Source organism: Mobula birostris, chromosome 3 (assembly GCF_030028105.1).
Source record: "Mobula birostris isolate sMobBir1 chromosome 3, sMobBir1.hap1, whole genome shotgun sequence".
NCBI classification, from domain to species: domain Eukaryota; kingdom Metazoa; phylum Chordata; class Chondrichthyes; order Myliobatiformes; family Myliobatidae; genus Mobula; species Mobula birostris.
This window is the reverse complement of record NC_092372.1, coordinates 131,716,047-131,738,510: the sequence shown is the minus strand read 5'-3', so window position 1 is coordinate 131,738,510 and position 22,464 is coordinate 131,716,047. Positions and strand designations below refer to the sequence as shown.

Genomic DNA, 22,464 nt, shown 5'->3' with positions numbered 1-22,464 from the left:
AACCTAGGACAGATGACAGAACTCCATCCACACCTACGAATTTTGCAAAGCTGAATCCACTTTAATTCTTCCTAGATCTGCTTGGGGGCATTGTACAACGATGTTCAAACTGAGGCAACAGTTGAAAGGAACCCCGAAACCCGACATAAAAACACTGAAAGCAACAACCCTCCCGCCCCCATCAAGCACCGCCTTTGTTCCGAATCACGGAGGGAGGGGTGAAGGGCGGGAAAAACGTAAATACCGCGTACGCATGCGCCCCGCGCTTCTCATGCCCTACCGGGGCATGTAGTTCCAGCCTTTCGTTTCCGCGTCACCGTGAAACGTCAGCCTCCCCGGAAACTACAAGCCCCAGCAGGCTGTGCGCTGGCGGCCCTCCATTCCGCCGCCGCACCACCAATCCAATCAAGTGGTCGGAGAACGGCAAGTCTTCGGGTCTGCTGGTTCGAAGCTCCGCCTTCTAGTTCCATTTCCGTCAATCAAGAGGAACCTGATTATTCCGTCCTACGCAAACAGCCATTCGTGGAAAGAAAGGGCCAGCCCTGCCTTGTTCTGCCTACATTTTGTACTGGCCTTATTTTTTTCCTCCCTTCTTAAGCAATGCAGAATGAGTGGTACGTAACCCTCCCTCTATCCCCTCCCTCCTTAAAAAAAACAAGAGGGAAAAGTCAATTTACCTTGGTGACAAGCTTTCTGCTAATTGATCAGCTTGACAACAAGAATCTACAGTAGTGAGTTGTGTGAGCCAACCCTCTTTTGGGTGTTACTTTGTATCCACTGGGTCGGGTTTCAAACCACGTTTCTGGTTTTCCCCTCCCCTCCAGGGGAATTGATGGGTGATTTAAGTAACTATGTGAAAGTAGAGTGTACCTTAAAAGTGGATTATTTTGTTATGATTATTTGTATTTTTTTCCGTTCACAGATCAAAAGGAGGAAAGTATGGCCACCCTAACTGAAGGAGGGAAACCTGGTGAATATTTGCAACTCAAAACATCAGGCTCACAGGTATGAATATAAATTTCGAATCAAGACGTAACACTAAGCTTATCTCTCAGTTTATTTTACGTGTTTTTTTAAAAAAAAATACATCTGCCACAGTCTGCTTGTTGTTGAACTAATTTTGCTAACCACTTGTATGTGAAGCCATTTTTCTTGCAGATCTGTGCACCTACTTCCTGATTTAAACAAACTATAAAATGTACGATTTCGGATTATGTTATCTTATTGAAACACGGGTGTTTAATTGTTAATTGCTCTGTACTTCCTGCGTGAAGCCCCTTTTTGTGCTAAAGTAAATTCACACCCACTCTTTCCTCTCTAAACCCGCCCACTGTGTGTCTGTGTTGGTAGGACACCCAGCCGTCTCCTCTCGCCCTCCTCGCAGCCACTTGCAGCAAGATCGGTTCTCCGGGCTCGGCTGATGGTGCGGCTGGCTCCAACGCCCTGCAAAGCGGACAGCTACTGATCGACCAGAGCCCAGGAGCGGTGCAGCAGCAGCAGCTGGAGGTTGTGACCGCCCAGCTCAGTGGGAACGGGTGGCAGATCATCGCCGCCGGCCCCGCGACGACGAAAGAGAGCGTTGCACAACACCAAGGGACGTCTGCCAGCAGTAGCTGCAGCAACACAACCCCCGCGTCCCCTACCACCAGCAACGGGAACGTTGCAAGTGTTCAAGATGGCACGGGTTCGCCCGTCAAAGCCCGACCAATCGTGTCAGCAGCGGGACAGTACAACGTGGTGCCAGTGCAGTCGCTACCAAATCCTACCATGGTGGTCAACGCAGCAGCCACTGCTGGCGGCTCTTCCAACAGCGTGCAGTACCAAGTCATTCCGCAGTTGCAGACAGTGGACGGGCAGCAGATCCAGATCAGCTCGGCCAATCTGCAGCAGGATCTGCACGGGCAGATCCAGATCCTGACCGCCGGCCACGGTCAGGCGGCCCTCATCGGCCCGCTGACCAGGACGACATCTGCGAGCACGACCACGCCGAACGCCGCCGCGCCTTCTCAGTCGCCCGCCAGCGTCCCTATCCAGATTCGACCCGGCCTCTCCATCCCGCTGCAGCTGCAAGGCGTTAACATTTCCGGGGCTCAGACCCAGATGGTCGCCACTTTGCCAATCAACATAGGAGCCGGTGTGACCCTGGCCGTGCCTATAAACAGCCTGTCGGCGGCCACTGGAGGTGGATCCATCCAGTTCGTCCAGCCTCCAGACGGCGGGGTCTCGAATGGGAATCAAATAGTTTCCACGCCCATTTCCACCACCTCTTTGAGCAGCATGCCCGAATCTCCTTCGTCGTCTCCTCCTCCTCCTCACTCCTCCTCCTCAATATCGACCAGTGTTACCACCGCCTCTCCATCATTGTCTTGTGTGACTTCGCTGGCAAATTCCAACGAGACAGTCCAGGCTCTGTTCCGCACTGGCTCGGAGAACACAGAAGATGAACCATCCTCGGCCGTGGCCGGCTCTGAGGGCGAAGGTGCAAACCTCTCTCAGCCCAATGGGTTGCAGGATTTGCCGGAACACGGTCAGCTTCAAGTGCAGTTGGCCTCTGGTCAGCAGGTACCACTTCAGCAACAGCAGTCGTCTCAGATTCAGCAGCAGATCATTCAGACAATCCCACACCATGCTCTTCAGACCATCCAAAGTGCTGCAGTCCCAGGTCAAACTCTTCAAAATGTCCAGCAACAGGCCTTGCAAAATGCTCAGCTATCAACAATGCAGAATCCAACTCAGGTGATCATCAGGGCACCAAGTTTGACACCATCTGGGCAAATAAATTGGCAGACCATTCAAGTGCAAAACATCCAGAACCTTTCAAGTGTACAGATTCAAAATGCTCAGCAACTGACCGTGACTCCTGTGTCTTCAAGTAGTTCAGGTGGAACTGCTGTTGCCCAGATTACCCCTGTAACTGTTACCGGCAACACCATTAATTTAAGTGCTGCCCAACTTGCGTCTGTCCCTAACCTCCAGACAGTGAACATCGGGAGTTTGAGTTCGGGTGGAGTCCAGGTGCAAGGAATACCGGTGGCAATCACCAATCTGGCAGGTAGGAATGTTCTTTATAACTTGTCTATTTTTCACATACGTTTGAAGTAAAATTATGATGTACAAGTACATTTGCATTAAATATCAGCTTCTAGAAATTTGCAAGACAAGTAAGTATGTTCTGGCATCCAGCAAGGCATTTTGTTAGGAGTTGTAAGATTTTAAGTATTTTAAAATTTTTTTTCATATAGACTGAAATACTATGAGAGTAATGAAGTTTGAAGTGAATCTTGTTTTAGTATTCTTGGAATTTCAAATGAAGCAGAGCAGAGCTTTATCATTTTGTGTTTCAATTTACAAACGGTAGATTTTGTATAAATCCTAGCACTTGTTTTGATAAAATGGCCTCTAGAGATGTTTTCATGTAGCATTTACAATTCAGAGTTTGCTTACTCTGACTAAATTGAACAAGAACTACAAGCAGTAGACATGGTTACCCTTTACTGGATTGGCTTTAACAAAATCTTTCAAGACCTGAAGATCAGAAGACTTTGTATATACACTTCCGTTTCAGTAAAATGTCAGAATGATGATTGTAGCTGCATTTAGTAACTTTGATAAAGAGATAGTATTTTGACCAGCACCAGCTTCTTTTAAATTGATGTACCACTGCATGAATAGTTGTCTTCTATAATTTCTGCTGATATATTTGTTTTTAGTTAATATTTTGCTTCCATGAATGGTGATGGCAAATAATTTTTAAGTCTAACAAATAATTTGCATATTATACTGCGGCCTAAAAATAATTATTTAAAATACAGTAGTGTATTGTAAGCTATTGAACCTCTTTGCTCTAAACTGAACAGAGATGTATTTACCGAAACTTAAATATTTGAAAAATCTTCTAAATTTTTCTTTGAGTTTTGTGCAATTTATAATATTTGTAGAAAAAATGTCTGATGAAAATTGGTAACTCTGCTTTCTAAATTAAATGCTTGACGAGATAAAATTTACCACAAAGTTATCTTGGCCGCTTCTGGGTTATTTCTTACTATAATGTGTATCTTGTTTTTGAGTTGATTTTCAATCATGATTGATGTTTAGTTTGTTGCATTATTGCTACAGTACTTTCAAACTGCAAAAATGCCTTTTTTTTACCCCTGATGGGCTAGTATTCAAATTTAATTCATCTTTACAGAGTAGTCTTTGCTCCAAATAGTGTTCCTGGAGGCTTTGGGCAACTTGGTCAAATGTGTAACTGGGTTATTGTCCTGCTTTGAGGAGGTTTCAGATGTGAAAAGATATGATACATGTATTCTTCAGGATGCAGTTTGATTCTGGGATGATGACCCAGAGACTTCAGGGGAAGCAATTATGTTTTATTCTGTAAGTGAACAGAACTAAGAACTTCGCAGCACAGTACAGGCTATTTGGCCCACAATGTTATACTGACCTTGTAAGCTGCAAGATCAATTGAACCCGTCCCTCCTACATAGTCCCATTTTTCTATCATCCATGTGCCTATAGAAGTGTTTCTTAAATCACCCTAATGTATCTACCTCTATCATCAGCACTGGCAGGGCATTCCACGTGCTCACCACTCACTGTATAAAGAATTTTCCTTTGACATCCCTCTATACTTTCCTATGCTCACCTAAAAATTATGGCTCTTTTATTAGTCATTTCTGCCCTGGGAAAAAGGTCTCTGGCTGTCCACTCTAGCTATGCCTCCTATACACCTCTGTCAAGTCACCTCTCATCCTCTCTCACTCCAAAGAGGAAAAACCCTAGCTAGCTCAACGTATCTTCAAAAGACATTCCCTTTAGTCCTGCCAGCATCCTGCTAAATCTCCTCCGCACCCTCTATAAAGCTTCCACATCTTTCCTACAATGAGGCGACCAGAAATGAACACTCTATTCCAAATGTGATCGAAGGAGAGTTCTGTAGAGCTACAACATTACCTCGAGGCTCTTGAACTTAGTCCCCTGACCAATGCGCCATACACCTTAACAACTCTTATCAACTTCTGCATAACTTTGAGGGATACAAGTTCTACTGCACTGACGAGAATCCTGCCATTAACCCTGTATTCTGCTTTCCAATTTGACTTTCCAAAATTAATCATTTTATGTTTTTCTGGGTTGAACTCCATCTGTTGCTTCTCAGCCCAGCTCTGCATCCAGTCAATGTCCCATTGCAATCTACAACAACCATCCTCACTATCTGCAACTCCACCAACCTTTGTGTCATCCGCAAACTTACTAACCCACCCTTCCACTTCCTCATACAAGTCATTTATAAAAATTACAAAGTACAGGGGTCCCAGAATAGATCCCTGTAGAACACCACTGGTCACCAAATTGCAGGCAGAATACTGTCCATCTACTACCACCCTTTGCTTTCTATGGGCAAGCCAGTTCAGTATTCACCCAGCTATTTCCTGGATCCCTTGCCTCATTATATTCTGAAAGCCTTTTCAAACACCTTCCTGAAATTCATATACACCACATCCACTGCTACCTTCATCACTGTGCTTTGTCACATCTTCAAAGAATTCAATCAGGTTTGAGGCATAACCTGCCCCTCACAAAGCTACGGTGACTATCCTTAATCAGACTATGCTTCTTCAAATCCTTGTAAATCCTATCACTGAGAATTCTCTTCAATAATTTGCCTACCACTGTAAAGACCCACTGGTCTATAATTCCCAGGGTTACCCCCTACTCCTTGAACAAAAGAATGACATTAGCCACCCTCCAATCATCTAGTACTACTCCTGTGGTCAGTGAGGATTCAATGATCATCGCCAAAAGCATAGTTATTTCTTCCCTTGTGTGTTCCCTAGTCTTACCTTTTCTGAAGTCCACAATCAATTCTTTGGTCTTACTGATGTTAAATGCAAGGTTGCTGCTGTGACACCACTCAACTAGCTGATCAATCTCGCTCCTGTACACCTCCTCATCACCATCTGAAGTTCTACCAACAATAGTTATGTCATCAGGAGATTTATAGTTGGCATTTGAGCTGCGCCTAGCCACACAGTCATGGGTGTAGAGCAATGGGCTAAGTACACATCCTTGAGGTGCGCCAGTATTGATTATCAGTGAGGTGGAGATGTTGCTTCTGATCCTCACAGACTGTGGGTGTCCGCTGAGGAAATTGAGGATCCAGTTGCAGAGGGAGTACAGAGGCCCAGGTTCTGGAGCCTTTTGATCAGAACTGTAGAAATGAATGTGCTAAACACTGAGCTGTGGTCAGTAAACAGCAGCCTGACCCAAGTATTAGTGTTGTCCAGCTGATCCAAGGCCACATGAAGAGCCAATGAGATCACATTGGCTCTAAACCTAATGTAGTGATAGACAAATTGCATTGGGTTCAGGTACTTGCTTAAGCAGGAGTTGATTCCAGCCATAACCAACCTTTCAAAGTACTTAATCACTGTAGATGTGAGTGCTGCTGGATGATCGTCGTTAAGATGGGCAGGGTTGTGTCATCAACAGATTTATAGATGGCATTTTAGGTGTGCTAGCCATATAGTCGTGTATGTAGAGAGAAGTCTGATGCCCAGAGCTGTAATAGCGTTGTGCTAGCTGCTACACTACTGTAGTGCCCTTTCAACTTGCATTTCAGTATACAATTCTTGTAAGAACAGCCAAGCCTTTGTTGAACAGTTGGAACACTGCCAGCTCCTGTAAAATGTGGTAAATTGTCCAAATACATCCTGCTCCAAGGGTGAAAAAAGCAGAATGGGTCTGATCTGGCTGATTTGTCTTGCAGCCATTAGCAAACTGATGGAGCCATCTGCAACATTAGTGAGCAACACTCCCTCCTCAGTAAACAGTGCTTTTGTAAAGCATTCAGCTCCCCACCACTACTTTCATATTTTGCAGTGTCATTTTCTAAACTTAAAATATATTGAATTAGGATTTTTGAGCTAATCTACAAAACATTGTGCATCGTGTCAAATCAAAAGAAAAATTCCAAAACCTGTCAACAATTTATTAAAAGTTTAAAAAAAAACAAATCTGTGATGCTGTAGAAGTATTTATCCCCTTTGTAATTCCCTCACTAACTTTCCCCAGGTGCAATATTATCTTACAAACTCACCTAATTTGTTTGTGTAGAAAATTAGAGGATCACCTGTTTTTAATGAATTCATAAGAATAAATACCCCCTCTCTCTGTAAGGACCAACTGCATGGTGACATTTCAACAGACCAAACCAAAATGAAGAGTATTCAACACAAGTCAGGGAAATGATAATAGAGGAGCACAAATTTGGGGAAGAGTAAAAGACCATCTCAAGGGCATTGAACATATCTTGGAGCTCAGTGCAGTGCAACGTGAAATAAAATGAAACTACACCCACACTGCCTAGGTCTGGCCACCCTTCTAAACTGAGTCACTGGAGAAGCATGGCACTTCCAAGACAGGCTGGTGTGATGCCAGCTACAGAAGTGAGTGGTTGCAACTGGAGATGATGTTCATGGCTTCACAATCTCTCAGCTCTTGCATAAAAGGGGTATTTGTGGAAGAGTGGTGAGGAAGAAGCCCTGGTTAAAAAAAAAAAGCATATCCTTGCCAGTAAAGTCTTTGCAAAGCATCACTTGGAAGATGGGTTAAAGATGTAGAAGAGATCTTGTGGTTAATTGAGACTAAAGCAGAACATTCGGTCCCCAACACTAAGCGGTACATGTGGTGTAAATCTAACACTGTGTGCCAGCCAGGCAGCCCCATCTCTACTGTAAGGTATGGTGGAGGTAGCATCACGCTATTAGGATGCTTTTCAGCATCAGGGACTGAAAATCTGGTCGGGATTGATGGGAAGATGAATGCTGTTAAATACAGAAAAATCCTGGGTTAAAAACCTGCTAGCCTTTGCCAGAAAACTTAAACTGGGGAGGAAGTTTGTCTTTCAGCAGGGCAATGACCTAAAGCACAGTGCCAGAGCAGCTGTGGGGTGGCTTCAAATGAAGAAAATTAATGTCCTTGTGCAGCCCAGTGAGAGTCCTGACCTTAACTCGATCGAGCATCTCTGGCAAGAACTCAAGATTGCTGTCCACTGCTTTTTCCCAACTAATCTGGCACAGCTTGAGCAATTTTGCAAGGAGGAATGGACAAATCTTGTTCTATCACTTTGTTCAAAGCTAGTAAAAAGTTATCCAAAAGACTACTGGCTGTAATAGCTGTGAGAGATGGTTCAACTCTGTACTGAGCAAAGGGGGATGAATACTTTTGAACTGCTGACATTTCTGTTTTTGCATTTTTAGTTTTTTATGCTTTACAGTTTTCCCTTTTTTGAGGGGGTCTCTACTGTGGGGGGGGGGAAGAAAGGAGCATGTAATTCAAAAATTTAAAATTCTCAATTAAATTGATTTTATCCCTGGTTGTAATGCTCATTTATGTGAATAAAGTATTAGGGACGGAATATTTTTTTTAAAGGTACTGTTTCTACTTGTGCCCAATTTTGATTTCATCACAGCTGTCACCCAAGCACGGGCCAAGGAGCTGAATGCCAAAGGTGGCATTTGACTGTATGGCATCAAGTTTTGGCAAAACTGAAGTTAATGGGCATCATAGGAAGACACTCTAGTGGTGGGAGATGTACCTTGCATCACCGAAGATGGTTGTGATTGTTTGAGTTGTATGGGATAAACGGGATGTCTGTAGATGTTTGCACAATATTCAATTCCACTCACTGCTCCACAGCAAATAAAATATGGCATTACTGCATGCAGCAGACCGAAACAATATTCCAGACGCTTGTGGAAATGACAAGTAATACTCCAGCTACGAAAGTTCAAAGTAAACTTAGAATGTATGTGTAATTGTACACTAGCTTAAGATTCATTTTCTTACAGGCATTTACAGGAAAAAAGAAATACAATGGAGCTTTACAAAAGTAACTGCAGAAAGACTGACAAATTACCAAAAGAAGTAAAATTGAAAATAAAAATGTTGAGGAGTCCTTGAAAGAGAGTCTTTAAGCTGAAGAATTAGTTCAGAGTAGTGATGAGTGAAGGAGCCTGACGGTTGCGCCCTAATAACTGTTCCCGAATCTAGTGGTTTAGGACCTATGGCTCCATACCTACTGCCTGTTGGTAATGGCGAGAAGAGGGCCTGGCCTCTATGCTGGGAGTCTTTAATGGATTTTGCTTTCTTGTGACAGCAGTCTGTATAAATATACTAGGTGTTGGGTGAGGCTTTGCCTGTGGACTGGGCTGTATCTGCCAATTTCTGTAGCCTTTTCAGTTACTGCGCATTAGTGTTTCCGTAGCAGGCTGTGATGCAACCAGTTGTATACTCTCCACTGTGCATCTATGGAAGTTTGTCAACCTTTTCAAGTTCAGTACAGCCAAATGAAATAGCATTACTCCAGGGCCAAGGTGCCAAACACCTTACCAACAGTCACACCCAACACAAGGCACATATAGCACATGTAAGATAGCAGCAAACACAGTCACACAAAAATACAACGGACAGTAGCCCAAGACCCTGATTGTCACGTATATTTATGGTGCATGGACGTTGTCGGCAAGAACAAGCCCACAGCAGTCTGCAGATGAATGCAATCCAACTTGTCTTCCACCAAGCGAGCACTGGAGGGCAGCACCGACAAGGGGCCAGCCTCTGAGCAGGCACAGATGCTGCGCCACACCACCTGTGGCTTCTCCTTCCCTGGGCGGCTGCAACAGGCTACCCCACAGAATGAGGCCTAGTCTGCGCTACAACTGAGGCCATACATCTCCCCCACCGTTGGTCTTGTCAATAAACTATTGAGCTGGACTTGGCGTTCTATATTACCAACATCCAACTGGGTTTTGCTGTCACAAGGAACATGTCCAAGGCAATCACTTGCTGCTAGACTGCACACCACCTTTGCACACCAAGTTCAGCTCTTCCACCAACGAGCAGCTCGCTGATGGGGTAGGCCTGCAGTACTTGATGATCGTGATAAACAGCAGTGTCTCGTGATCATGAAAAAGATAAAGGATGTGCAATTTCGCCCTTGATTGGACCCGGGCTGGCTGCTGCGTCCAAGTGAGTCACCATCTTACTGCCAGTTTTGGTGACATGCCTAATCTACTCAAACTTATAAAGAAATGGAGTTGCTGTTGTGCCTTCTTTATGATGACACTTGTGAGCCTGTCCTAGGATAGATTCACTGACATGTTAACTACTGATCCTCCCCAACTGCATTCCCTAATGAGGACCTCTAGTTTCTTCCTCCTATAGTAGATGATTGGGTCTTTGGTTTACGTGAGAAATTGCTGTTGTCGCACCACTCAACCAGACTTTCAATCTCCATACTGTATGCCAATTTGTCACTTCCTTTGACCCGGCCAACAAAGGTAGTGTAGTCACCAAACTTAAATACGGCATTGGAGCTGTACTTAGCCATACAGTCATAAGTACAAATTACGTAGAGTAGGGATTAGGTGCTCAGCCCTGTGTTCATGGTGAGAGGCAGGCAATGACCATTTCCATTGAGGTTCTCACCATGTATCTTCAACCTTTTACATTGCAGAGTTCTGCACCATAAAAAACAGTTCAGAGATTGGGGGCTCTAGTGGGTAATTTCTGACACCTGAAGAACCTCCTTCATTTTCAGTATATCAATCTGGAATATGATGGGTCATTCCTCGGTGACTGCAGCTCCAGTTCTCATGGAGATCAACCCCATCAAGAACACTGCTTCCACTGGTATACAGTAGCTACCATGATTTCTGCCTGCAGAGTGCTGGATAGCTTCTTGTGGAGGCTAGTCCAACAACATCTACTGAACTCCTGACCTCCCCCTATCGAGAGGATAAGTGGTCATGTGGGAACACCACTGTCTGCAGTACACCTTAAAGTTGCACGCTATATTTTCAGTCCTTTTATTATTGTGCCCAAATATTGGGAATTTTCTGACTAAGAGCATTATGCGAATACTTTGACTAGGACTATAACACGTCAACAAGGTGGTAAACCATAACCTTCAAGTGCATTAAGGCATCTTAAATATATTCAAGCAACACACACAAAAAATGCTGGTGAACGCAGCAGGTTAGGCAGCATCAATAGGAAAAGGTACAGTCGACATTTCGGGCTGGGATCCTTCGTCAGGATCATCTTGTGACTATTGACCCTCACTTCCTGGGAAGAATTTCACTTTATTGGCTCCATTAGCATAACCTCTCTCAATTTTTTCTTAACATTTATGTCCTAGAAAGAACATGGTAGCGCAGTGGTTAGCACATTGCTTTACAGTGTCAGTGACCAGTCTTCAATTCCCATCACTGTCTATAAGGAGTTTGCATGTTCTCATGTCTGCATGGGCTTCCTCCCACATTCCAAAGACGCAGGAGTAGCAGGTTAATTGGTCATATGGGCAGCATGGGTTTGTTGGGCCACAGGGACCTGTTATCTTGCTGTATCTCCAAATTAAGTTAGGCATGCTAGGTCTCTTTGTTTAATTAATGCCTCACTTAGTTGATAGTGGACTTCATCTTACAGAAACGTGAAGTGTGACAACATTTGATAACAAATGTAATTGGATCAAATTTAGCCTAGCTATTAAAAAGGGAAAAGATAGACATGGAATACAAATTCTAAATTTGTGCAGGGTCAGTTTTACAAATCTCTGATATGGTTTTATAAATGTGCATTGGAAATAGCTTCCTGTCTTCTCAGTAGTGAACTAGAAAAGATTACTGAATGTTCAGGCCCAAGATGAGAAATCCAAACTGGCTGTTCATGGTATTGGTTCCGGTCGGTTTTGTTTGATTTAGGGGAGTGGAGATTAGAATGAGTAATGTTTATAGTGAGAGCTATGCTATTACTGGTGGGAGACAGGGACGTTACTTGTCAATAGCTGCAGGAGCATTGTGGCCAGTGCAATGGCGCAAGCTAGACTGAGATCATGCAAGTGGATTGAGGAAGAAGTTTAACCACCCTCATCACCAGGAATTGGCAAAGAAGGAGGGAATGGGTAAACAGCAATATAAAGAAGTGAAGAATTTTGTGGCCTCTTGTCTTTTGTGACTTTTTCTGTAATCGCTGATTATGATATAGTCAGACTTTTCCCATTGGTACCTTCTACAGAACTAAATCTAATATAATAATCAAGAAAATGGTGTACACTTCAAGAGTTTTTCCTCCTTGCCTGGTTGATAATAGTAAAGATTAATGGAAGACCTGGATTAGCATCACTGGTTCTTGTGTCTCTCTGTTAATTTGTTTATAAATTTGCCCCTGCAAACTACTAGCTTTTATTTTATATTGAGTTACTCAATGTCTCTCTAATGTTTCCTGAATTGCAACCATACTGTTGATGTCCCCTAAGGCAGACCCCTCTCCAGTCAAGAATAGCATTTATGAGAGAGGCAAGACGGTCAGTTTTTGGGTCAGATAAAATATAGATATTGGTTGATTTAAATTCAAAAATAAATGATTCCATTTGCTAGATCTAATTAAAATCAACTCCAGGAATTCTGCTGCCCTCATATTGCTATAGGAGAAGCATATAACAGATGGCATAATTGTTTTCATCATAGAACTCTGATTATAGCTATGACATGGAGGTACAGGAGTGCAAATCCATTATTGGGTACCTCGTTTAGAAATTTATTACCATTGGGTCTTTAAAGTCTGAGCTAGGGGATGCATCTGGTGGGTAGCAACATTATGGCCTGCCACATGTCTATGAAAAGCAGTGTAAGTGTCTACATCGCTGAAGAGGTTAAGGCTGCACTGTAGGAGTAGTTTTTATTATTTTAACGTGGTGTGTAAAACAAGCCTACCTTTGTAGGAAAAATCTGCAATTGGTTGAAAACAATATATTGTCTTCCTCTTCTACTTCATTGCGGAAAAGGCAGATATCTAGGCATGACTGTTTTTTCAATTGCTGTCCTCCACAAATACCCCCACCATAGTAAACATCCTCTCCACATCCACCCTATCTGGTCCTTTCAACATTCGGTAGGTTTCAGTGAGATCCCCTGCCGCATCTTCTAAGTTCCAGTGAGTACAGGCCCAAAGCTGCCAAACGCTTGTCATGTGTTAACCCCTTCATTCCCGGAATCGTCTTCATGAACCTCATCTGGACTCTCTCCAATGACAATAATCCTTTGAGATATGGGGCCCAAAACTGTTAACAATACAATAGTGCGGCCTAATTAGTGTCTTGTAAAGCCTAGCATTATCTGTTTGTTTTGATTTCTATTCTCCTCGAAATAAATGCTGACGTTGCTTTTGCTTTGTTTACCACAGACTAAGCCTGTCAGTTAACCTTCTGGGATTCTTGCATGAGGAGTCCCCAGTCCCTCTGCACCTCTGATGTTTGAACCTTCTCCCCATTTAGATAATAGTCTGCACTATTGTTCCTTTTACCAAGATGTATTATCATACATTTCTGAACACTGTGTTCCATCTGCCACTTTTTTGCCCATTCTTGTTCTTGCAACTTGTTCAAGTCTTGCTGCAATCGCACTGTTCCTCAGCACTACCTACCCCTCCACCTACCTCCGTATCATCTGCAAACTTTGCCACAAAGCCATCAATTCTGTTATCCAAATCATTGACCAACAGTGTGAAAAGTAGCGGTCCCAGTACAGACCCCTGAGTCAACACCTATCATCAAAGATCACCATCTGGTCCATGCCATATTCTCACATCTGCCATTAGGCAGGAGGCACCGAAGCCTGAATTTGCACACCACCAGGTTCAAGAACAGCTACTTCAACCATTCGGTTCTTGCATCAACCTGCACAATCCTAATCATTAACTCAGTGTAGCAACACTGTGGCTACTTTGCACTGCAATGAGTTTTGTTTTGAGTTCAGTTTATTTTTCTTCTGATGCTCTGTGTCTGTATTTCAAGTGTTGGTATTGGTTAATTATGATCTCATTGCACCAAGACACAGTGAACAGCTTGTCTTGAAATATTGTTCATTCAGATCAAACCATTGAGGTAGGAAAAGGTAAAACAATAACAATGCAGAATAAAGTTTAACGGCTACAGAGAATGGGCAGTGTAGGTAAATGATAAAGTGCAAGATCGTAAGATAGATTGTGGGGTCCAAAGTCTATCTTATTGTACAAGAAATCCATTGTAGAATCTGATAACAGCAGGATAGAAGCTGTCCTCAAGCCTGGTAGTACTTGCTTTCAGTGTATGTATGTACCTAGGCATATGACAATGACTAAGCAAGCATCATACAAAGTGAGCCCAGTATTGTCAGCTTGTGCGACCTCTCTATGCACTGGATGAGAATTGAGCCTTGCTCAGCTCCATTACTCCACACCAATTAATGCATCGAGGCCTGAGAACGGAAAATGAACCAGTGTTTAGTGCTGACTGCCTGTGTTCGATCCACTCCCTCTCTTGCTACTACCATCAGCTGGGAGGTGCAGGACTTCTGGGTCCCACTTGGCCAGGTTCGGGAACAGTTGTTACCCTGCAGCCATCGGGATCCCGGAATGGCTTCCCTCGCCTGACTCGCGCAGGACTGACTACGGCTGTGGACTCTGCAGCTCATGTTCTATGCATTATTTGTTTACCACTTTTTAATATTTGCACGATTTGTCCTCTTTTGTACATTGTGTGTTTGTCAGTCTTTGTTGTGTGTGGTTTTTCGTGGATCCTGTGTGTTTCTTGGTCTGCCGCAAAAAGATAAATCTCGAGGTTGTATATTGTATACCTACTTTGATAGTAAATTTGAACTTTGAACCATCTGTATCAGTTCCAATAAATGAACAATCCCTCTTGAGAAATTTACAGAAGAAGGTTTCTAGACATTAATTTAGAAAGAGTAAATGCAGCATCCTGAGACTGAGGTGGTAAGTATTTTAGTAGCAACAGTGATGAACAAACTGGAAGCACACAAGCTCTTGGTCTTTAATTTTAGACAAATGCCTTTTATTTCATTACTTACAAACTGTACAATGAAACATGAAGAAATGAAGGCATTAGAAAAGTCACAAATAACTATTGAATCCCAACAGAATCTATTCTGCCATGAATAATGTGCATTAAAATGCAGCCCTATTTGTATCTGTACAAAGGAACTGGTATGATATATGGGAATATTCATGATATTGGGATCTGCTCTGGAAAATATGGGAACACAAACATCTTTTGTTTGTAAGATTTTCTACCTGGTTCATCCTGGCAATTATGTAGCACTGTTCATGGAGTTATTTGGCCATATTCTATCTGTTAGTCCAATATAGTCACAGCAATGTTGCAAGCTTTTCTCCACTGGCTTAAGGTTTTGGAAGAAAAGTTCGAAATGAGGCCTCTAACAAAAATGTAGCCATCGGCTGCCTCAACTGCAGCTTTTGAGATTATGCTGGAGCAAAATCAAGCAAACTTTATCATGCATTGCACTGAGAATGTATAGCAAAACAATAAGATGTGTTTTTGCATGTGGATAGAGTACTGAGCAGCATATCCATTTCATATGATGTATTTGTGAGAAAAGTTCCAACTTGCACAGATAGGCTTTTCATGAACAAATTAAGGAGTGGGTGAAAGACCTGGAATGATCCTGTCTCTCCTCACACACACACATTATTGTTGGGAGTAAGCTACTCGTGAAAGTAGGAGTGTCAGGCTTTGGCTCTGGGTAAGTTTCTGTTAAGGTTCCATTTTTTTTTCTCTCTTGCTGCACTTAGTGTAGTAAATGGCTGCTGTGTGTTCTTCATGCTGAATGTTGGAGTCCTGGGAGACCCAGAGTCTCCCAGGGAGCTATATCTGTGTGAAGTGCATTCAGTTGCAGCTCCTTGAAGACCGTGTTAGGGATTTGGAGCAATAGCTGCATGACCTTTGGCTCACACGGGAGGGTGAAGAGATAATTGGTCAGAGTTACAGGGAAGTAGTCACCCCGAAGCTGCAGGAGGCGAGTAGCTAGGTAACTGTCAGGAGAAGTGGAAATGTTAATAGGCAATTAGCGCAGAGCACCCCTGTGGCCATTACCCTGAAAAATAAGTTATACCATTTTGGATACTTTTGTGGCGGAAGACCTCCCAGGGGAATGCCACAGAGACCAGATTACCGGCTCTAAGCATGGGTCCATGCTTCAGAAGGTGAAGTAGTGATAGGGGACTCAATAGTCAGAGGAACATACAGGAAATTCTGTGGATGTGAATGGGACATCCAGACGGTATGTTGCCTCCCAGGTGCCAGGATCAGGGACATCTCGGATTGCGAGGCGAAAAGCTGAGAAGCAGGGCCTCCAGAATAGTAACTTCTGGATTGCTACCTGTGCCACATGCTAGTGAGAGTAGAAACAGGATGACTTGGCAGATAAATGTGTGGCTGATAAGCTGGTGCAGGGGGTAGGGATTCAGGTTCTTGGATCACTGGGATCTCTTCTGAGGGAGATATGACCTGTACAAAAGAGACGGGTTGCATCTGAACTGGAGGGGGCCAATATTCTCACGTGCAGGTTTGTTAGCGCTGGTGGGGAGGGTTTAAACCAATTTGGCAGGGCGATGGGACCCGGAATGAAGGGACTCAGGATGGGATACATGGCAAAAAAACAAAGATAGCGTGCAGTCAGACTGCCAGGAATGGCAGGCAGATGATTGGACAAAATTGCAGCCAGCAGAGTGAGTATTAGTGCATTAGGAATGCAAAATCAAAAAGGGTAGCAAATACAGCACTCAAAAGTGTTGTATGTCAACACACAGATTATAACAAATAAGGTGGATGATCTTGTTGCACTATTACAGATTGCCAGGTATAATGTCTTGGCCATAACTGAATCATGACTGAAGGAAGATCATAGTTAGGAGCTGAATGTCCAAGGTTACACGCTGTATTGGAGGATAGAAAGGTAGGCAAAGAGGGTGATATGGCTCTGCTGGTAAAGAATGGCATTAAATCAGTAGAAAGATGTGACATAGGATCGGAAGATGTTGAATCCTTGTGGGCTGAGTCAAGAAGTCGCAAGGGTAAAAGGACCCTGATGGCTGTTATATACAGGCCTCCCAACAGTAGCTGGGATGTGGATCACAGATTACAACAGGAAATGGAAAAGTCATGTCAAAAGAGCAATGTTATTATAGTTATGGGAGATTTTAACATGAATGCCGATTGGGGAAAATCAGGTTGTTACTGGATCTCAAGAGAGTAAGTCTGTTGAATGCCTACGGATGGCTTCTTAGAGTGGTTTGTCATTGAGCCTACCAGGAGATCAGCAATATTAGATTGAGTGCTGTGTGATGAACTGGAAGTAATCTGGGTGCTTAAGCTTAAAGACCCTTTAGGATCCAGTGATCACAATGTGATTGAGTTTAACTTGAAATTTGATAGGGAGAAAGTAAATCTGATGTAGCAGTATTTCAGTGGAGTAAAGGAAATTACAGTGGTATGAGAGAGGAGTTGGCCATAGTAAATTGGAAGAAGCTGTTGGCAGGGATGACGGCAGAGTAGCAATGGTGCCAGTTTCTGGGAAAAATGAGGAAGGTGCAGGACAGGTGTATGCCAAAAGAGAATACTGAAATGGCAAAATAGTACAACTGTGGTTAACAAGGAAAGTCACAGCTAATATAAAAACAAAACAGGGCATACAACAAAACAAAAATTAGCGGGAAGATGGAGGATTGAAAAGCTTTTTTAAAAACTCACAGTAACTAAAAGAATGATTAGAAGGGAAAAGATGAAATATGAAAAGCAAGCTAGCAAACAATAATAGTAAAAGCTTTTTCAAATATGTAAAAAAAAAAGAGAGATGAGAGTGGATATAGGCCGGAGAAATAATAACGGGACAAGGAGGTGGCTGATGAACTAAATGAGTATTTTTCATCAGTCTTTGCTGTGAAAGACTCTAGCAGTGTGCCACATGTTGAAGGGTATGAAGGAAGAGAAGTAAGTGCAGTTACTATTACAAGGGAGAAGGTGCTCAAAAAGCTGAAAGACCTAAGGGTACATAAGTCACCCAGACCAGATGAACTGCACCCTAGGGTTCTGAAAGAGGTCGCGGTAGAGATTGTGGAGGCATTAGCAATGATCTTTAAAAAATCATTGGAATCTGGCATGATGCCAGAGGACTGGAAAATTGCAAATGTCAGTTTTTTTTAAAAAAAAAAGGAGGAAGGCAGCAGAAAGGAAATTGTGGACCAGTTAACCTGACCTTGGTGGTTGGGAGGATGTTGGAGTCGGTTGCTAAGGATAAGATTATGGAGTACGGGACAAGATGGGATAAAGTCAGCATGGTTTCCTTAAGGGAAATTCTTGCCTGACAAACCTGTTGGAATTCTTCAAGGAGATTACAAGTAGGATAAATAAAGGGGATGCAGGGATGTTGTATATTTGGACATTTAGAAGACCTTTGACAAGGTGCCATACATAAGACTGCTTACTAAGTTATGAGCTCATGGTATTACAGGAAAGTTGCTAACATGGTTAGAGCATTGGCTGATTGGTAGGCAGTGAGTGGGAATAAAAGGATCCTTTTCTGGTTGGCTGCCAGTGAATAATGGTGTTCCGCAGGGGTCGTTGTTGGGACCACTCCTTTTTATGCTGTATATCAATGATTTAGATGATGGAATAGATAGCTTTGTTGCCAAATTTGCAGATGATATAAAGATTAGTGGAGGGGCAGGTAGTGTTGAGGAAACAGGTAGGCTGCGGAAGGAATTAGACAGATTAGGAGAATGGGCAAGAAAGTGACAAATGAAATACAATGTTGGAAAATACATGGTCATGCACTTTGGTAGTAGAAATAAATGTGCAGACTATTTTCTAAATGTGGTGAAAATCCAAAAATCTGAGATGCAAGGGACTTGGGAGTCCTTGTGCAGAACACCCTAAAAGGCTAACTTGCAGGTAGAGTCTGCGGTGCGGAGGGCAAATGCAATGTTAGCATTCATTTCAAGAGGTCTTGAATATAAAAGCAGGGATGTGTTGCTGAGGATTTATAAGGCACTGGTGAGGCTGCACGTTGAGTATTGTGAACAGTTTTGGGCTCCTCGTCTAAGAAAAGATGTGCTGGCATTGAAGAGCATCCAGAGGCAGTTCACAAGGATGATTCCAGGAATGAAAGGGTTATCATATGAGGAACATTTGATGGCTCTGGGTCTGTACTTGCTGGAATTTCGAAGGATGAAGGGGGAATCTCATTGAAACCTTTTGAATGTTAAAAGGCCTAGACAGAGTAGATGTGGAAAAGATGTTCCCCGTGTTGAGCGAGTCTCGGTCAAGAGGGCACAGCCTCACGATAGAGAGGGCGTCCATTTAAAACAGATGCGGAGAAATTTCTTTAGCCAGAGGGTGGTGAATTTGTGGAATTTGTTACCATAGGCAGCTGTGGTGGCTGGGTCTTTGGGTATATTTATAGCAGAGATTGATAGGTTCTTGATTGGACACAGCATCGAAGGTTATGGGGAGAAGGCTGGGGAATGGATTGGGGGTCGGGGGGGGGAGGATCAGTCGTGATTGAATGATGGAGCAGATTCTGTGGGCCAAATGGCCGAATTCTACTCCTATGCCTTGTGGTCTTTTTATGGTTGATTAGCTTTAAACTGTCTTGCAATCCAGTTTTTCCAGTATACTTCTCAAACACATGTTGATTGTTGCTGGCCGTGGTCCCTTGAGGTGGGGAGCGTAGAACATAATGCTAATGACTCTGTCTACATTTTCATTCAATTTTTGTTTTTGGTGATCTGGGAATTAAGCCAAGGTTTATTGCCCATCCCTAATTGTGGTGGTAAACTGTTGCCTTGAACTACTTCATTCAGTGTGTTGAAGTTATTCCCACAGGTGAGATATCTTGGGCCAGAGATAAAGATGCATACAATTTCCACTTTGAAATTTAATGTATCTTTGAAGAGAGCCCATAGATGAGTGAAAACCTTGTCCTCCTTGATGTTAGATGTCACAGGTCTGGGAGTTGCTGTTGGAGTAGCTGGAAGAGTTCTGAGTCATCAGCTGATTAAGATGATAAGTAGTCTGTCTGTGGTCATAGTGGTATATGGGTTACAATTTAATTAGGCTAGTTTGTTCGACATAATATCAAGCTTCTTGATTGTTGATAAAGGTAGACACAGCCAGACAAGTACGTATAATGATGCTAGTGCAACATAACACAATGGATGGTGACACTTTTCATGGATGTGAGGTCTGTGTTGTGATTTCTTCCACTAATACTGTCATGGAATGATGGATTTATCGTGGGGTGACAAGAAAAGATGAAGTCAAATGAGTTTAAACCCTTATTAGTTGTTAATAGCCATACAAACAATCCTGACATCTACGTCGTATAGGACTTGCTTATTTTGGTCTGTAATGTTCATAATGAAGCCACTCTAGTTCACCCACAGTACATCCTGTGACCTTCAAAACTTTCAATGCTGCTTCTAATATTTGCTCAACGTGAAGGAGAGCTGAGTCATAAACTGAGTTAAGATGATGGATTATAATCGCCTAGCCATCTAGTAAACAAAGCTGTTTGGAAGTTGGTTAATTGGGTTGTCTTCTGACAGCTTTTTAGTAGAGAACTGAACCCACGAAATCGGCTGAGAACCCCTGGAGAATGTACAGTGGCTGAGGAAACAGCTGATTAGTACTTTGACTAAAAATGGCACCAGTAGCAAAATCATTGTACGGCGGAAGCAGTCTGCTGATGGAGCTACAGTGAAATAGTAATACATTGCTTGCCAGTTTCCACTTAAAAATTGCAGACTCTGTTATAGCAAAGGGACAAAAGAAAGTTAGTTAATTATGCAGCTTCAGCCATGATTCAGAATTCTTAACATTGAGTATTTTTCTGCAGAGGGGCAAAACCCCAAACAGTTTTAACATCAGAGTTAGTGGAGCCGCAAACTTCACTGAAATAAATTTATTTCGAGAAGATCTTATATATGCCCTAACCAAAGGGAACATGAAGGAATTTGATAGTAGAGAATAGGGACCTTGCCCACATGCAGCATCTGATCACAGTTTCTGCAGATGTGGATACTGCATTGAAAAGGATTGTTCCAGTCAGCTACTGCTGAATTCTGATTGAACTTAAGATGTGAAAGAATTCAGAAGAAGATCACAAAATCAAATACGTTTTACTGAACACCAAGCCATTCCCCTAATAGACTGAGGGAGGGGAAAAAGTGAATAATGAATTTAAAACCCCAAAGTCCTTATTGGTTTTATTCCCTGTATTGTCGCATAGTAAATTTAAAATTCCTCTGGAGACTGCACGACGGAACCCACTAAAACAGAATCCCGGTCAGAGCTGGAGCTGAAACTGAAATGCCTACCAGTTAGAATGAATTGGGCAAGACACCCCCTCAGGGAGATGGGAACAAAAAGATTCAGTGTATCCTACTTTGTAAAATTCAGACTAGTAAAGGGGAAACTAACCTGGATCTGGTCCACTGCCTAAATTTACCACCTGCGGTGTCTGTCTGCACTTACCCATTCCGAGTGGCAAAGATGCCAATTTTCTCATGAGGTGGACTCGTCTAGGTGCGAAGGTTTGCTTTGGACATTAGCAATCAACATCTGAGGTTCTATCTTTAGAACACCCTGAAGGCCTTTGATATTTTATATATTTAAATCATTAAAATAGCCAAAACTATTTTTAAAAACACTTTAAAACAGAGAAATTAAATAAACTATCTCCCTTCACTTACATTTTCTTTACAGGGTTGGCAACCCATTTAAATGAATGGAGTTGCAGTTCTTGTGCTAGACTCTCCAGCAACAGAGTGGGAGGTCACATGCATCGGCAGTTGAGCTCCAATTTGTCTCTGTCTTTGGCGATTGACCATGCATGCGTGGAAATCCAAGACAAGCTGAACCGTTGACTACAGAAAGCCAAGTTTCTCTGCGTAACTATTGGTTAAAGGTATACGCAATCCTGACCATACTTTCAATTCTTGACTATGCAGATCCATTGTTATTCTGTCCAGAATAGCCACATCGGATGCTTTGTTCCATTTTCATTTATTACATTATAATCTCCAAGAATATTTATTAATCATATTTGTCTTTTAAACAAAAGACTCAATATGATATTGTAATTGCAAAAATCTCAATTTCACACTGCTGTATTGCAAGAATAGAGTGGCATTTGCTCTTCTGCATTCATTGTCAGCATTCCTTGAAGAATAATCAAGGAACTATTTTTCATTATTATCTGCAATTTCCCCATGAATTACTGGTTGTTCCACATGGAACTACTTGTATTTCCTTCTGTGGCTGTGAAGACAGTTAGGTGCATCTCATGAAATTCCAGTCTGCATGTCAGGAATTTGTGTGATTTTTTTTTTCTCTCTCTCTGACTGCTGCAGTGTTGCACTTTTCAAGGTGTCTGGCTGCAGTGCGCTGATTTCCTGCCATTTCCCAGAAGAAATGCTAGAAAATCTGTCAGTTTACACTCTGTTCATTTTGATCAAGAGGAACTTGCAAGGAATAGAGGAGGCTTTCTGGTGGTCTGTATTTTAAAATCTGAGGTAAATTAAATGCATTTCATTGTTTTTAAATGG

At 42.7% G+C, this 22,464-nt stretch overlaps 1 protein-coding gene across 2 annotated transcripts in view; it reads left to right on the top strand.

Moving 5' to 3' along the window:
- The first annotated feature begins 485 nt into the window (after nt 1-485).
- sp4 (sp4 transcription factor) overlaps nt 486-22,464 on the top strand; it is a 74,445-nt gene continuing 52,466 nt past the window's right edge. The window contains exons 1-3 of one of the 2 annotated variants that reach the window (XM_072253362.1): nt 486-614; nt 923-1,005; nt 1,351-3,052. In XM_072253362.1, the coding sequence (XP_072109463.1) occupies nt 608-614; nt 923-1,005; nt 1,351-3,052 (1,792 nt within the window). In that variant the 5' untranslated portion in view covers nt 486-607. Of the gene's footprint in view, nt 615-650; nt 732-922; nt 1,006-1,350; nt 3,053-22,464 lie in introns of those variants that run through there. The other variant, XM_072253363.1, reaches the window with a different exon arrangement.